This window comes from Macrobrachium nipponense, chromosome 7 (genome assembly GCF_015104395.2).
Source record: "Macrobrachium nipponense isolate FS-2020 chromosome 7, ASM1510439v2, whole genome shotgun sequence".
NCBI lineage: Eukaryota > Metazoa > Arthropoda > Malacostraca > Decapoda > Palaemonidae > Macrobrachium > Macrobrachium nipponense.
The window spans coordinates 49,758,146-49,773,861 of record NC_061109.1 but is presented as its reverse complement, the minus strand read 5'-3'; the positions used below and the strand labels follow the sequence as shown (position 1 = coordinate 49,773,861).

Below are 15,716 nucleotides of genomic sequence, written 5' to 3'. Positions count from 1 at the left end.
AGAGACTCTTCTTGAATGATGTATGTTTGCATGGGCCTCCAAACTCCTCAGGTCATCCGTTGTAAGCTCTCTTGGTGCTCCTAGAAAAGGTCATAGATGTCGTCCTAGTCGACGACCAGCCACATGGACTTGTCGAGTGCAATGATCTCGTCAAAGATCTAGTTTAAAACAGGTTTGTTTCAGGACGTCGACTGTTCTGAATCTGCATCAGCTTGCCCATTTCGAACTTGAATCCCTTGAGTCTCGAGCTGAATTAAACAGCATCAGGCAGAGTTTCCTCCACGAAGAAAATTCAGGTTCGCCCTAAACACCTCCTGCCAGCTTGATCGATGAGTCGGGATGCATATCACAATATCGAAATGCTCCTTCCAAAATTGAAGCAAAGTGAGGTTTGTGGTATTGGGATGTTGAAACATCTCTTGAAAAGATGTTTCACATACACGCTTCTTGAAGTTCGATATCACTTGCTGGGCCATGGGCAGGAAGAGAGGGGTGGTGTTAAGCGGAAGATAAAGAACCTTGATAAAAGAATACTCCGCTAGGATATTCTTCCTCGAGGGCCAGGAGGGTGAGCAGGGGCATTGTCCAACAACAGCAGCATTTCAGAGGGAGGCGCCTTCTCTTCCAAGAATTTCTTCACTGTCGGGCCGAAACACAAGGGGGAATTTACCCACTCGGTAAACAAAAGTCGTTACCCCCAGGCTTTCGCATTAAGCTCTATCACTGGAAGGCTGGTAAGCTTCTCCTTTAGCACTTTTGGGGGCCTTGAAGGCTCGAGGAGTCTACGAATGATACACAAGTAGGGCTTGACCTTACAATCCCCACTGGGCCTTCGAACAAAGTGCAAAAAAACGTAAGCCTGTCTTTCATAGGCTTATGCCTGGGTAGCTTTCCCTCTCTTCCTCCGTGTGTACATCTGACGAGGCATTTTTTTTTTTTTTTTAAAAAAAAGGCCAGTCTCGTCACAGTTGAACTTGCGAGAACGTAGCCTTCGTTGATCATAATCTCGTTCAAAGTCTTATAAAGGCTTGGCCGCTTCCCGTGTCCCAAGTTGGCAGCCTCCCCATGCCGCACTAACTGAATGTTTTCCAGTCGTTTTATGGAATTTATCAAAACCCACCCACGAGAAGCCTTTTTAGTCTTTTGGTTGTGTCGATGTCCCTTCTCCTCCATCGTCTTTGGCCTGCGGAATCAGATCAACAAAGAAAAGGGGCATCCGCGCTTGCCCTTGTGGCAGATTGCCGTCTTGGGTATCGTATCGCCAGCGATTTTCTTAGTCTTTAATCCATACAAGAAGCAGCCTCTCCATCTCATCATGCACGTGGGGGTCTCCTGTTGGACAAAATAGTCCCGCCCTTGAAGGTGTAGCTGCTTAATGGCTTCCTTTTCTGCTTAAGGATGTGCCTATCGTCAACGGATTCGGGCCGTATTCCTTAGCGATCACACTCAACCGCATGAAAACGCTTCATACTTCCTTATTATCTCCATATTAGTTTTCCAAAGAAAGCATCCTCTTCTTTCTGTGAACTTCAGCAACTTGATTGAGTTCACACACAAAACACGATAAAGTATACTACAAGTAGAAAATGAAATCACTAACACGATTTACATTACTAACAACAAAATACGTAAATGCGAACGAAAAACCAATTCCACGTGCGTACAATAACGCTGATTGCGACGAAGTGGGCCGAAGGACACGCCTTCCTGTGGAGGCATGATGGGATAGATGCTGACAATAGGAGAGCAGGATCTTACAGCGGTGACTAGCGTCAGGAACCAATGGAGGGGAGCGGAGGATGGTGGCGAGTCTATCGAGTTAGCGGTGCCCTTTTAAAAAAATTGTTCTCGCGCTCGGACTGGCGGGAATCTCGGACTTTACAGTACACCCCTTTTATAACCTGAATTATTTTTGCATGCAGAAGCAAAAAATATCTTTGTCTTTCCTTTCCGTAAACTTGGATTTTCTGTAAGTAGGGACTTTCGTATGTTCGAGGTTCCACTGTACATCAAAAACCACTGTGAGACGTATTGTGAAATACCATAGGAATGCATTGTAATATGGTTTTATTTTCATTTTAAAAAATAGCTTTAAAACCCGCCAATTCGTCGCTTTTTTTTCGCACGCAGGAAAATTCAAAAGTTTGCGGCTATCGCCGATAGATGGTAGGTGATCATACCTGTGCTCCGTCCTATCCAGGTACCTGGAACCATCATTTGTCCTTAGAAATTCCATGCCCCTGTTTCTCAGAGGGGAGGAGGGAGGGACCTTAATATATATGTAACTACCAGGTAAGTATATTTAAAAACTTATTTTAAAATTTTGAAAATGGAAAATACCATTTTTTAAAATATCTAACTCCCTAAGGTTTAGTTTATTACATATATATAGCTGATTGACACCTTGGTGGTGGGTTTTAGAGAACATACAAACCTTTGGGGAATCGTAAAATTATTAATCGCTACAATTAGCTGAAAATAATAATCTGGTTCTTACCTGATAAGGAAGCTGGCTTCAAAGTTTCCCAGGCCCTCTTATTTGCTGCATTCCTTGATAGACCCAGCGATCCACCCAGGGGGGCTGTGGAAAGTCTCTGTGGGGCTGTCCACACGTCCCTTCGACCTTAAACATGACTAGAACACCACCCTTGCTATCCCAGCAAAGCCATGGTCAATGAGCTGACCCACCTGACCAACTAACACACTAAAAACACCATAAAAACCTGACTAAGACTTGCATCCCAGACTGTGGAAGGTTGCGCACAAACCTTCACAGACAGCCTGTGATACCACGTTCAAGAAAAGCAAGGGTATATCAAAAAAAGGTTATGGGTTAGAGGCAGTAGCACCTTCTACACTACGGGCGCCGGAGGCAACGTATGGACCCAGGGAGCAACAATCTTCATATTGGTCTGTACCTCTTTGAGGGTAGCAATCTTCGAAGATCGACTTGCTTCGCCAAAAAAGTCGCTTCTCAAAAATAGCTTCATCGACTTGTTGTGTCAATACGCCATCGAAGTCGCCACAGCTCTTGCTTCGTGCGCCTTGACTTTGAGGATTGGAAAGCTTTTCTCCTCACAGTTCTAGTGAGCTTCCCTTATCAAGTCTTTGATAAAGAAACGCCAGTGCGTTCTTTGACAAAGCAGTGAGGCTTCTTTACCGAACACCAGAGATTTATCTTCTGTCCTCTTAAGAAGTGTTTTGGTTTTCTGTATATAAAAACTTAAGGGCTCTCACTGGCCAAAGTCCTCTCTCCTCCTTTTCCTGTCAACTAAATGAGACAACCCTGGGATAGGTAAAGGATCTAGAGGCCATGGATGAGAGGATTCTCATTTTTAGCGAGAAAAACCCAGTTGTAGCAAGCAGACTGCATTCTCCCACTGAAGCCTACCATTCTTGGCTAAAGGCTTGCAGTTCTCCTATTCTCTTGGCTGTTGCCAACGCAACCAAGAATAGAGTCTCTTTTGGTGAGGTCCTTCCATGAAGCCTTGTCCGAGGGGTTCGAACCTACTCGAAGTTAAAAAAATGACAGGACAACATCCAAATTTCCAAAGAGGGGGTTGGATTGTCCTTCCCCTTTTAGAGCCGCCTCGAAAGACCTTATGAGTCCGAGAGATTCCTTGTTTCCTGATACGTCAATGTTCCTATGACGGAAAACGGATGTCAGATACTGCGGTATACTTTGATGGTAGAAAACCGCTAGTTTCCTGTTGGTTTCTTAGAATTAACAAAAAGTCTGCTATTTGAATTATAGAGGTATGGAAGAGGAATGTTTCTAATCCTGCACCCATTTCCCTAAAGACATCCCACTTAGATTGATTATAATTTGATCGTGGACGTTTCCCTCCTCGCTCTTGCGATTTGCTACTCGCAGCTTCCCTCGAAAAAGCCCTTTGCTCTTGCCAGTTTTTCAATAGTAAAAAGGCAGTTAGATTGAGAGTGAGGAGATTTTGATGGGTTACTCTCTAACGTGTGGCTGTTGAGTAGAAATCGTCCGACAGGGCAACAATCTGGGGGTGTCTACCAGCCATTCCATCACCTCTGTGATCCAGGGGTTCTCGTGGGGCAAAAACGGAGCTATCAGTATCATCCGGGCGTTGACCGATTCCTGAACTTTTCAGGACTCTGTCTAGGATCTTGAATGGGGGGAAGGCTACGCGTTAGTCTTTCCCAATCCCATGAGGAAAAGCTTCCGACTGCCACTGCTTCCTGGTCTGGAATTGGCGAGCAATAAACAGGTAGCCTCATTGTCTTCTGCGTCGCAAAGAGGTCTATTGTCGGTTCTCCCCACAGTTCCCAAAGCCTGTTGCATACCTCGTGATGCAGGGTCCACTCCGTCGTGAGCACCTGTCTTTCTCTGCTGAGGAGATCCACCCTGACATTCTTCTCTCCTTCTATGAAGCAAGTTAGAAGCGTAATGTTCCTCTCTTTCGCCCACAATAAGATATCCTTTGCTGCCTCGTAAAGGGAGTCCGAACGAGAGCCTCCCTGTTTCTTTATGTATGCCGTGGTGTTGTCCGCATTGACCTGAACTACCTTGTTCTTGACTTCCTCCTGGAAGTGCAGAAGGGCTAGATGAATGGCCGTCAACTCCTTCACATTGATATGCCATTCTTTTTGACGATCTTGCCATAGACCAGAGATCTCGTCCTTCCCCAGTGTTGCACCCCATCCCACGTCCGATGCGTCTGAATACAACACTAGGTCGGGGTTCTTCTGTTGAAGCTCAAGGCCCTCTTGAAGTTTTTTTGGGATCGTCCCACCAACTCAAATGATCCTTGATTCCCCGAGGAATCGGAATCCCTGTCACGAGGTCTTGGTCTCTCGTCCAGTAACTTGCTAGATGAAACTGAAGTGGCCAAAGGTGCAGTCTTCCCAGGGAGACGAATTGCTCGATCGAGGAAAGGGTCCCCAGCAGACTCATCCATTCCCTCGCCGAGCAGGTCCATCTCCCTAGGAAGAGCTTCACCTTTCTTAAGCACTCTAGAATGCGATTCGGGGCTGGAAAAGCCTGAAAAATCAATGACTGAATCCTCATCCCCAGGTAGATGATGTCTTGTGAAGGAGTCAGTTGTGATTTGTCTAGGTTTACTAACAGCCCCAACTGTTGTGTTAACGTCATAGTTACTTGTAGGTCCTCCAGACACTTTACTTGCGACTTGGCTCTGATTATCCAGTTGTCCAGGTACATCGAAATCTATACCCCTTCCAGATGTAACCACCGGGATACGTTCGACACCACTCGAGTGAAAACGTAAGGAGCCGTGTTTAGTCCAAAACAAAGTGCTCTGAACTGATACGTTTTTGACTGATGAACAAATCTCAGGTATTTCCTGTAATCCGGGTGGATTGGGACGTGGAAATAAGCGTCCTCCAGGTCTATCGACACCATCCAGTCTCCCTGTCTGGTGCATGCTAGGACTGACGCTGCTGTCTCCATAGCAAACTTGACTTTGCTTACGAATTTGTTCAGAGGACTTACGTCCAGCACGGGTCTCCAACCCCCCCGAGTTCTTTGGTACCAGAAATAGCCTGTTGTAAAATCCCTCCGAAGAGGTGTTCTCTACTATTTCTATCGCCGATTTTGACAGCATCTGATCGACTTGCTCTTGCAGAGCTGTTGCTTTGTTTCCTGAATAAGTGGCTGTCAACTCTATCGGCTCTGACGAAAGAGGGGGCTTCCTTAGGAAGGGGATCTTGTATCCTTCCTTCAGAACCTCGATTGTCCATTCGTCCGCTCCCCTTAGTTTCCACTCTTGCCAGTAGTGGGAAAGCCTGGCTCCCACTCGTGTCTGGAGGCTGACAAAATCATTTCCTGGGTTTAAGTTGCAGCTTAGGGGTTTTCCTGGGTTGTCCTCCTGCAGCCGTCCTCTGGGTTCCTTTCGCAAAAGCCTTCCCACAAAAGGGCTGACGCGTGGGAGGAGTCTCTTCTCCTTCCTGGCTAAAAAGTTAGCCGGAAGGACCTTCCTAGCAGTCCTGGTGATCAAGTCTTGCATCGCTTGTTGCGCAATAGCAGCCGACAAGTCCTTTACCAGTTCTGAAGGGAATAGCAGTTTCGTTAACGGAGCATATAAAAGCTCTGACTTCTGTGCCAAAGTCACTCCCGACGAAAGAAAGGAACAAAACATAGCCCTCTTCTTAAGAATGCCAGCTGCAAAAAGGGCCGTTAGCTCGACAGTGCCGTCCCTTACCGCCTTATCGAGACAGGCAATCAAATGCATTAAGTGTCTCGTTCTTGCCGTCCGACACATCAGCGAGAGCTCCAAGAGTCCAATCCATTAAGCTGAAGACTTCAATAGTTCTGAAAATGCCTTTCAGCAAGTGGTCTATTTCTGACCCGGACCACATAACTTTAGCCTTGGACATGGCAGTCCTACGCGATGCGTCTACAAGCCTGGAGAAGTCCCCTTGGGAGGAGGCAGGAACTCCCAATCCTAGAGCTTCCCCAGTCTCATACCATACGCTCGATCGAGAGGCCAATCTCGTAGGGGGGAAGGAAAAGTTAGTCCTACCCTGCTCCTTCTTCTTGACAATCCAATCGTTCAACGTTGAAAAAGCTTTCTTCGCCGATCTGGCCAAAACCGTCTTCCTGAAGGAGGAAGACTTCTGAGGTCTACCCTTCAAAAATTGCGAGGATGGACTGTGAGGAACTGCTTGCTGGAAGTCTGACGGATACAAGTCTGCCAAGACCGCAAGTAACCTCTTGAGATCCGCTTCGTGTAGATTTTCTTGTGTCTCGTCCTCCGAGATTTCTTCAAGCGCGTCCTGACTGCGTCCAGCCTGCGACGGAGCGTCACGCTGCTCGACGCCTTCCGTTACACGTCCAGCTTGCTGCGAGGGAGCGTCCACCATCGCTGCAGCTTGCAGTGAGTCCGCGTCACGCTGACAGTAAGCGTGTCTTCTAGCCGATGCCGATCGTATCCTCTTGACTGGTCTGTTAACGTCCTTGGGTTCTCTCTTGTGCGTCTCTTCATTTAAACCTTGTGACTTGAAGGCGTCAAACAGGGACAAAATGGACTGTTGAAGTCCCGACAAGAACGCTGCTTGCGGTGCCTCTTGCTGCTGGGAAATAACTGAAGGTGGCACTGCCTGCACGTCTACCGCTTCGGAGACACTAGTAGTGATCTTCTGTCGACGAGGTGGAGACGCTCCTTGTGACACCTCCCAGTCCGGGGGAGGGGGAGAAGCATGCACCGATGTAAAGCAAACGTCTCTTTCTTCCGAAAAGCTGTGCGTCATGCGTCTCTGTTTCGGAGCGGATGCGTCGTCTTTCTCCGACAAGAACTTCTCCGGCAAGCTCCAATTACTGCACGACGGTTGTAACGCCACGGGGGACTTGCGTCTCTTGAGGGGTCTTGATTCTAGGGGTTGATGCCAACCGTGTCGAGGTCTTGCGTCATCAGACGAAGACGAACACTTCCTCATATCACCTTTCCTCTGGTGAGGGAGAGCGTCCTGGGATGCGTCAACAGGATCACTCGAGGGGACGCCAGTTCGCTGTTCAACATCTCTCACCTCCCTTAGCCTGTCGACGTTCCTTCTCCCAGGGGTTGGGGAGCATGGAAGAGGTCTAGGGCTAGGAGCATGACAGACACGAACGGACGCACCATCCACTACACTATCACTATCATCGAATTTGCGTTGCAAACCCCGCACTGCACCCCACATCACTTCCTTATCCGAAGTAAGGGATTTCACCTGTACCCCTAAGGCAGAAATCGCAGCCATAATATCCTTCATGATTGGTTCACTTACCTCCGACTCCGTAGGAGGATCTGGTACTACTACCTTAGGATCAGGATTAGGAATATTAGATTTAGATACGTTAGAAGGGGGGAGATTATCAGAAGATCTAGAAGAAAGAACACTAGAAGATCTAGCTCTCCTAATTCTGTCTTTTCTAGACGTCTCACATACCTATCATACTCTCTCCATTCTCTCTCCGACAGACTCTCACATTCATTGCATCTATCTTCAAAAGTACAAACGTGTCCTCTGCAATGCTTACAAATTGAGTGGGGATCAAGAGCGGCTTTAGGAAGCCGGGTCTTGCACCCCTTCACACACATTCTCACAACAGAGTCAGCCATCTTGAGAAAACCAAAATCAGAGAAAAAAAAATCCAAGTCGGAAAACAACAAAGTCTATCTAAGCACAAAGAAAAGCAAAGAATAGTCCAAAATCAGCGAAAGCCATCAACGAAAAAACCAAGAAAATGGGTACTTCACCAATTGTAGCAAACCCAAACAAAGAAGAGCGAATTTCCAAACGTGCTGCACCGAGCGACGCCAGGGAATTTCTGAGGACAAATGGGAATGGTTTCAGGTACCTGGATAGAGGGAGCACAGGTATGATCACCTGACTGTCTATCGGCGATAGCCGCGAATTTTGAATTTCTGCCATGCGCACGACGAATCAGCGGGTTAAAGCTATATATATGTAACTATACCAGGGAAGTTAGATATTTAAAAATTAAAGTAATAATGCAACATTTACCTTCAAGAATACAACACTATTGATAAATTGTCAAGAAATCAAATGCTATAAATAAAATTTAAATCCGTAGTGACCAAAACAAATGTTTCAGAGAAAGCAAGACCTTTATAACAGTTTAAAAATAACACTTACTCTTGCAGTAACTGAAAGAGTTGTTACAGCCTGCTGTAAAGCCAGTTCTTCAAAATCAGTTTCGTCAATGTCCGGGGCTGAGGTAGGAGATACTGCTGGACTCAATGATGGGGTATTGACTTGACTAGAAGTAAGCTCTTGCGACATCTTAGGAAGATAAAAGTGTAACACATGTAAGCAGAATTAAGAAATCAATCAACTAAGAGTCAAAATCATAATAAAGTGAGAATCATCATACTTATCATCTGGCATAAGGTAAAGCAAGTCTACAGTTGTAAGGACAGTTTATGGATTTTCTCTATGAAAGGAATCAATTACAACTTCATGTTCTACTTCAACACATATAGTTCCTTGTTGGACGAGTGGATTTTGCACTCGGCTACCAATCCGGTGGTCCGAAGCTCAATTCTCGGCTCGGCCAACGCGGAACCAGAGGAATTTATTTCTGGGCTCAGCTCGTGTCGGCCTATGAAAGGATCCTTAATATCATTCTTTCTAGGCAAAATTAATTAAATAAACTTACCAGAGAAAACAAAATTAAGAAAATGTCAGTAAAACTGACTCGCTCACATCTATAAAAGAAGTGTCGGTATGAGAATAGGGGCGAGTGGGATCACTACCACGAGTCATTCACCATTTGGGACCTTCCAATCCAAAATCCCCACAATAGAGAGGAGCTGATACTAACGGGTGATGCGGCCGCTACTACTACTACTAAGGACAGCAGCGCCCCTAGCGGTCATCCTTAATATTTAGCAGTACGCGTTGGACGCATTTTTTCACGTGTGCTAATCTCTTGGATTTATCTCCTCTTCTTTTACCATGGAAACGTGCTGCCATCGCATCGGCTAAGTTAAGTGCCTCATAAGTAGTATTTTACTGTATTTTAGTCTTCCAGGGACCAAGTATTTTCCTTCTAATAGGTCAGTATACGGTTTCCCGTCGCTAGTTGCGGCGCCCATGCTGCCTCATGTTTAGAATTCCCGGTCTTCCATAACTGGGGGGGGGAAAAACACCTTTTCTTGTACTATATGGGCTTAACTATATCACGTTCATCGTTTTTACATCGTCTTTTTAGCTAGGTTAGCCCGTTTACCATTCTCTTAGTTTGGTATTTAGGGCTATTCTGTATTCTGGCCCAGCATCCCCGGCTTCTTGCTCTTCATCGCTATCGCTGGCTCCGAGTAGTCTTCTGTTCCTCGCGAACCAGTTTGCCTCCTCCTGGGCTTCTTTTTCTTTTACTAAAAAGAAAAAGTCTGTCTTTTTCCACCTGTTATGTATGTAATTTTAGTTCTATTTAGGGTGTTAGGCTAGCCTAGGTTGCATGTCCCATGTATTGGTACAGCCTGTTCACGTGGCCCTCCCACGGTTGTGTTGCTATAGCGGCTTAGGCCACCTTGCGGTCACGTGTTCGATCGCACCTTCCCTTCCCCTTCCCTCCTAACAGGTATAGGGAGGGGGTCTGGGGGACCCCGCCCCTTGGTTGCTATGACAACCTCAGTAGCCTTCCTCCCTCCTTGCCTCTGAGGAGGCCAGGGGGTTCTCCCCAGCTGGGGTTTAGGGCGACCACTTGTTCGGGTACCTGGGTCTCCGAGCGGGTGGTAGTAGTTGTTGAGACGGGGAGGTAGTAGGCCACCCCCCCTCTCTCTCTCCCACCGCGTTACGCCGGGGACCCCCCCCACCCCCCCCCCCCCAGTTGCTCAGTCCCACCCTTCCCCACTATAACGAACGGAGCCTTCCGCCGCAGCCGGGGCACCTTTGTTTATAGTTCGTCTGGCTCCGCTAGCGGGCGGCGGGGTGGTCACTACTCGTGGTCTATTGCTTGCCCTACTATATCCTTCCCTTTTTTCCCCCGCTACCGGAGGAGAGCTTGCTTCTTACCCGGGCACTCTTCTAGTAGCGGGGGAGGAAAGTTTGATAATTATTTTGTTATTTTTAAGATATACCCTAATTTTACGATGAATTTTAGTATTATATACTGTGTGTATACCATCTCCGTCGTGGTTTCATACCTCACCACCACACCTGGTTGGATTTTTTCTCTTGTCTCCGGCGTAGCCTTGGACAAACTCCAACCTTCTTGTTACCACACGTATTATGGCGGGGCTCTGGTTTAATCTAACTTTACCGCTCCGGCATGCAGCGGAGCAATTGTTAGGCTGTAAGTGTTCTCCTGATGCTTATGTATCTTTCCACTTACAGGCTACCAACTGTCAGGTCCTAGGGTGCAATGCGACCTTATAACGACCCCTGCGCCCACGATGAGTGCAGGACTCACGCCCCATGTGCCACGAATCACAACGCCATGATCGTCTTGCGGCACCCAGAAAGGACCTGCTCCATCTGTTACGACCTTTGTCAGTCAGCTGGTGGGGGGGGGTAAGTCGATTTGTGACTTCTTTTATCGTATTACTAACAACACTTAGTCATAAGCTTGTTAACCCCGTCCCCCGGCACTAGAAGCTTCATTTCGCCTTCCTCTTTTCAGGCTGCCGGTGTGAGGGAATTAAGTCGCCCTAGCAACCCTGAAGGCTTGGGTGGGCGGCTTCGGCAAGAACGCCGCAAGGGCCAGCCATACATCTTGGACAAGAAGCTGGCCATTCAGATCTTTCCCCGGCGGCAAGTCAACAGGATATGTTGACCCCATCTCTGCAGCCCTCTCATCGCTTCTATCCAGCAAGAGGTGCAGCAATCGTTAGGGGCCGTGGCCATGCAGGAGACGGTCCCAGATGTCGCAACCTTGGACCTTAATATTGAGCCTATGGCCGGTAGGTGCGGAGGATTTGTTAGTTGAGGTAGGTGTGTCGGGTGCCCAAGGTCTTTCCTTGGGCGCTCAACCTGGATCTTCTCCTGTCCCTTCTTCTACTGCTTCTTTCCAAGGCTTTTCGGATCTGGAGATCCCTGCCCGCTCTCCCGCTCTCTCTGTACCCCCCAAAGGTGAAGGGACAGAGAGAACCGAAGACCCTCATTAAGACGACTTCTAAAAAGTCGTCGTCGTCTTCTTCAGCTAAGAAGTCTTCGACTTCCTATGCTGACGCGTGAAGGCTAAGCCGAGCTCTTCACACTCCAAGAGCTCTAGAAGCAAGGCTTCTAAGGAGAAGGAAACCCTCGCGCTCTGCTGAGCCAATGCTTCTCTGGCCTCCACCGCATCCACTCCGGCAACCGCCGGTTGGAGTAGCGGGACCGAGCACCTTTGATCCCACTGCCTTCTCAGCAGTGGTGATGACAACAGGTAGGAGAGATGGTCGGCTCACAGGTCTCCGCCCTCGGAAACCAAGTTCGAACAGATGTTCGCGTACAAACTGTCGAACACTTTGAGTCAGTGCGGCCAGTCCATCCAAGATCTATCTAACAGAGTTACGAGAGAATGAGGACCGAGTAGCTGGGCTTGCTCAGGTTTCCTTATCCAGTCTCCCCAGTAAGCAAGTGCTGGTATTCCCAAGCTACCCTCCTCCTTATGAGTCGCTACCAGCCTTCTCCATGGATAACCCATGGAGAGTAGCCGCTTACGCTCCATTCAAGGACGGTATGATCTCTGTCCCGGAGTGTGGAACTCGAAGGATTGAGGACTTCGAGTTTTATCCTCCGGGATTGACGCAGCCTTTCATTGGATATGCTAGCTGACCGCAGCCGGCACTCATAGGGAAGACAAAAGATCACCAGAGAGCATGTGCTTTATAGTAGAGAGCACGCTCAGCGGGAATGGGTTCACTGCCTTGAGGACTGGGAGTGTACCAACACCAAGCTCCAGGCTTTTCAAGAGTCCTTTTACTATTTTTGCGACGGAGGAGGAGGCTTCTCTTCCGTTCGCTACCAAAATAGTGGAAGCGACTCTTCAGCAGTCCTCAAGGATGAGCCCATGCCACAATGAGGGAAGCGGAGTCTACTTCTCCGCTCTTTCCCAGTTTCGGAGAATTGTGGGAGAACTTGCCTTCCACTTTCACGCTTGGTAAGCTTCAAACCGGACTGTGCAATGGACCAGTTTGGTGAAAAGCTTCCAAGGCTGCCTGATACCTTGATCCAGGCAGAGTTCGACGCTCGAACTAGGTTTTGGAAGATCCCTCCAACCTCTCTAATCATTACTGAGATGGCTGCTTTACGGTCTATGGCACAGAACCTCCTATTTAAGATTCTGGCCAAGTTCTCAGCTTCAAACGGTTCAGACGGATGCTTTCGACTTGTCTTCCTAGCTAGGAGGAACTGTCGAAAAGCACGTTCTGCAGGAATGCACTATTAGGCACGAACCTAATAGGCTCCTGGCTTCCAGCATGTGGGGGGCGGACCTCTTCCCAGAGTCCGCGGTGAATGAGGTACACCATGAGGCTGCTAGGCTCAACCAGAGCCTCAGAGCTAGATGGGGTATCTCCTCTAAGAGGAAACAAGAATCCGCCCCCGCTGCTGGTAAGAAACCAAACGAAGGCTGGTAGAAGGTTACCAGCCTTACCAGAAACGTCAGCAGCAGCAGCAATTCGTTCAGGCCGTCCCAGTTACCCAACAGGGACAACCTGCAACTTCAAAACAGACCCAACCCATCCTCCTTGTGTCTCCTCAGTCGCAACCCTCGACCTCTTACGCACTCTCGCCGGCCTTCAACCCTGTTTATGAAGGTCAGGCTTACCCTCTTTTCCCTTTTCTGGGCAGGCGAGAGTAGCAGAGCGCGAGGCCACCTTTCGCCAGCGTGGCTCAGGAAGAGCGACAAGGGGTAGGCAGTTCAGAGGAGGGCGTGGAGGTCAACCCGCCCAACAACAATGAGGCTCCCCAGGTAGGAGGGAGGTTGTTCCTCTTCCGTCACAGGTGGGGGTTCAGCAATTGGGCACAGAGCATAGTGTCCAGGGATTGGGTTTGGTTAGTTGGATCAAAGATCCCCCTCCAATCAAATCATTTTATCAGGAAACCTTCAAAGGAATTGACAGATTATGCGAGCGAACTCCTTCAGAAAGGAGCTATTGCGAGAGTCAAGCATTTAAAATTTCAAGGTCGCTTATTCAGCGTGCCAAGAAAGCTCAACGAGAAAGAGGGTCATCTTAGACTTGTCAAGGCTAAACTCTTTGCCATCCTTGCGACAAGTTCAACAAAATGCTTACCATTTCGCAAGTAAGGACCTTACTTCCTCGTGGAGCCGTCACATGCTCCATCGATCTTACAGACGCATACTATCATATCCCTATAGCCATGGCACTTCCGCCCATTCCTAGGGTTCAGACTAGGAAATCAGAAATTCTCATTCAAAGTGATGGCCCTCGGTCTGAATGTAGCCCCCAGGGGTATTCACAAAAAATAGCAGAAGTGGTAGTTCAACAATTGAGAACTCAGGGGATAATAGGCAGCATACCTCGACGATTGGTTGATCTGGCACCAACAGTCGAGGAATGTCTCAAAGCCACGGAAAAGGTAGTTCAATTTCTGGTGGAACATCTGGAGGTTCCAGATAACAAAACGAAATCCAGACTTACTCCAGAGTCTCGTTTTCCAGTGGCTAGGAATCCAATGGGATTTGTCTTCCCACAATCTGTCAATTTTCCAGTGGTCAAACGCAAAGAAATAGCCAAAGCTGTGAAACAATTTCTCAAATGCAAACAAACATCAAGGAAAAAAAAAAAAAGGAGGAAGCCAGGAAAGAATCCTAGGTTCTCTTCAGTTTGCCTCATTGAACAGACATCCTCCTAAAAGCAAGGTTGAAGGATATAAACCGGAGTTTGGCGATCAGAGAGCAAACGCCAAATCTCGAGACAAGTTGTCAGTAATTCCACAGATCCTTCGCAATCAACTCCGTCCATGGACAAAAGTGAAGAACCTGGCCAAACTGGTACCCCACCTCCAATATCCCCTTCCTGGTATTAACCATTCACACGGATGCCTCCCTGTCCGGTTGGGGGGGATATTCTCAATTCAAACAAGTTCAGTGGGACTTGGTCAGTTCAGTTCCGCCAGCTCCACATAACGTTTTGGAAGCAATGGCAGTATTTCTTACCCTGAAGAGACTTCTTCCCCCGAAAAAAGTCTCATCTAGACTAGTTTTGGACAGTGCAGTGTAGTCATTGCATCAACAGAGGAGGTCCAAATCCAAACATGTGAACCATGTCATGATAGCCATCTTTGCCCTAGCAGACAAACACAAATGGCATCTGTCCGCCGACTCACCTGGCGGGGGTAAGAAATGTGATAGCAGACGCTTTGTCCCGGTCGGTCCTCTGAATCAGAATGGTCCCTAGACGACAGGTCATTCCAGTGGATATGCCGGAGAGTCCCAGGTCTTCAAGTAGATCTCTTTGCTTCACAAGCAAACCACAAGCTCCCTTGCTATGTGGCCCCCAAACCTGGACCCTCTGGCTTATGCCACGGACGCTGGCCCTGTCGCGTACGAATTGGCAGTCAGTGGAGAAAAATTTATGTTTTTCCTCCAGTGAATCTTCTATTGAAAGTCTTGAGCAAGCTGAGGACTTTCAAGGGCGGGACTGGTAGCGCTGATTGCACCAGACTGGCCCAAGAGCAACTGGTATCCTCTGCTTCTGGAATTGGGTCTCCGACCTCAACGGATTCCCAATCCCAAGCTGTCACAGGCAGTACAAATGAGGACTGTGTTCGCTTCCTCAGGAATTCTTCAGACCCTAACTTTATGGACTTCATGAAGTTTGCGGCTAACAAAGATGCTAACATTGATCCACAAAACATCCTCTTCCTAGAGTCAGATAAGAGAGAGTCAACTATTAGACAACTATGGACTCAGCTGTTAAAAAATTAGCATCCTTCCTGAAAGAATCAAACACTACAACCATGACAGTTAACTTAGCTATATCCTTTTTCAGATCCTTGTTTGAAAAAAGGTTTAGCAGCTAGCACTATTACTACGCATAAATCGGCTTTGAAGAAGATCTTTCAGTTGGGTTTCCAGATAGATGACTGAATCTTACTTTACGTCTATCCCTAAAGCCTGTGCTAGACTTAGACCTTATCAAAGGCCTACTGCAGTCTCATGGTTCTTAAATGACGTCCTCAAACTAGCATCAGATACTGACAACTCGTCCGTGGCACATTCATAATGCCTCCTGAGAAAGACGTTATTATTAAGCCTAGCCTCAGGAGCTAGA

At 47.7% G+C, this 15,716-nt stretch overlaps 1 protein-coding gene across 1 annotated transcript in view; it reads right to left on the bottom strand.

Annotated features, from left to right (window-relative positions):
• LOC135216964 (intermembrane lipid transfer protein Vps13-like) overlaps nucleotides 1-15,716 on the bottom strand; it is an 840,085-nt gene that overhangs the window by 292,152 nt on the left and 532,217 nt on the right. Inside the window, 1 exon segment of the mRNA XM_064252490.1 lies at nucleotides 8,629-8,775. Coding sequence (XP_064108560.1) covers nucleotides 8,629-8,775 — 147 coding nt within the window.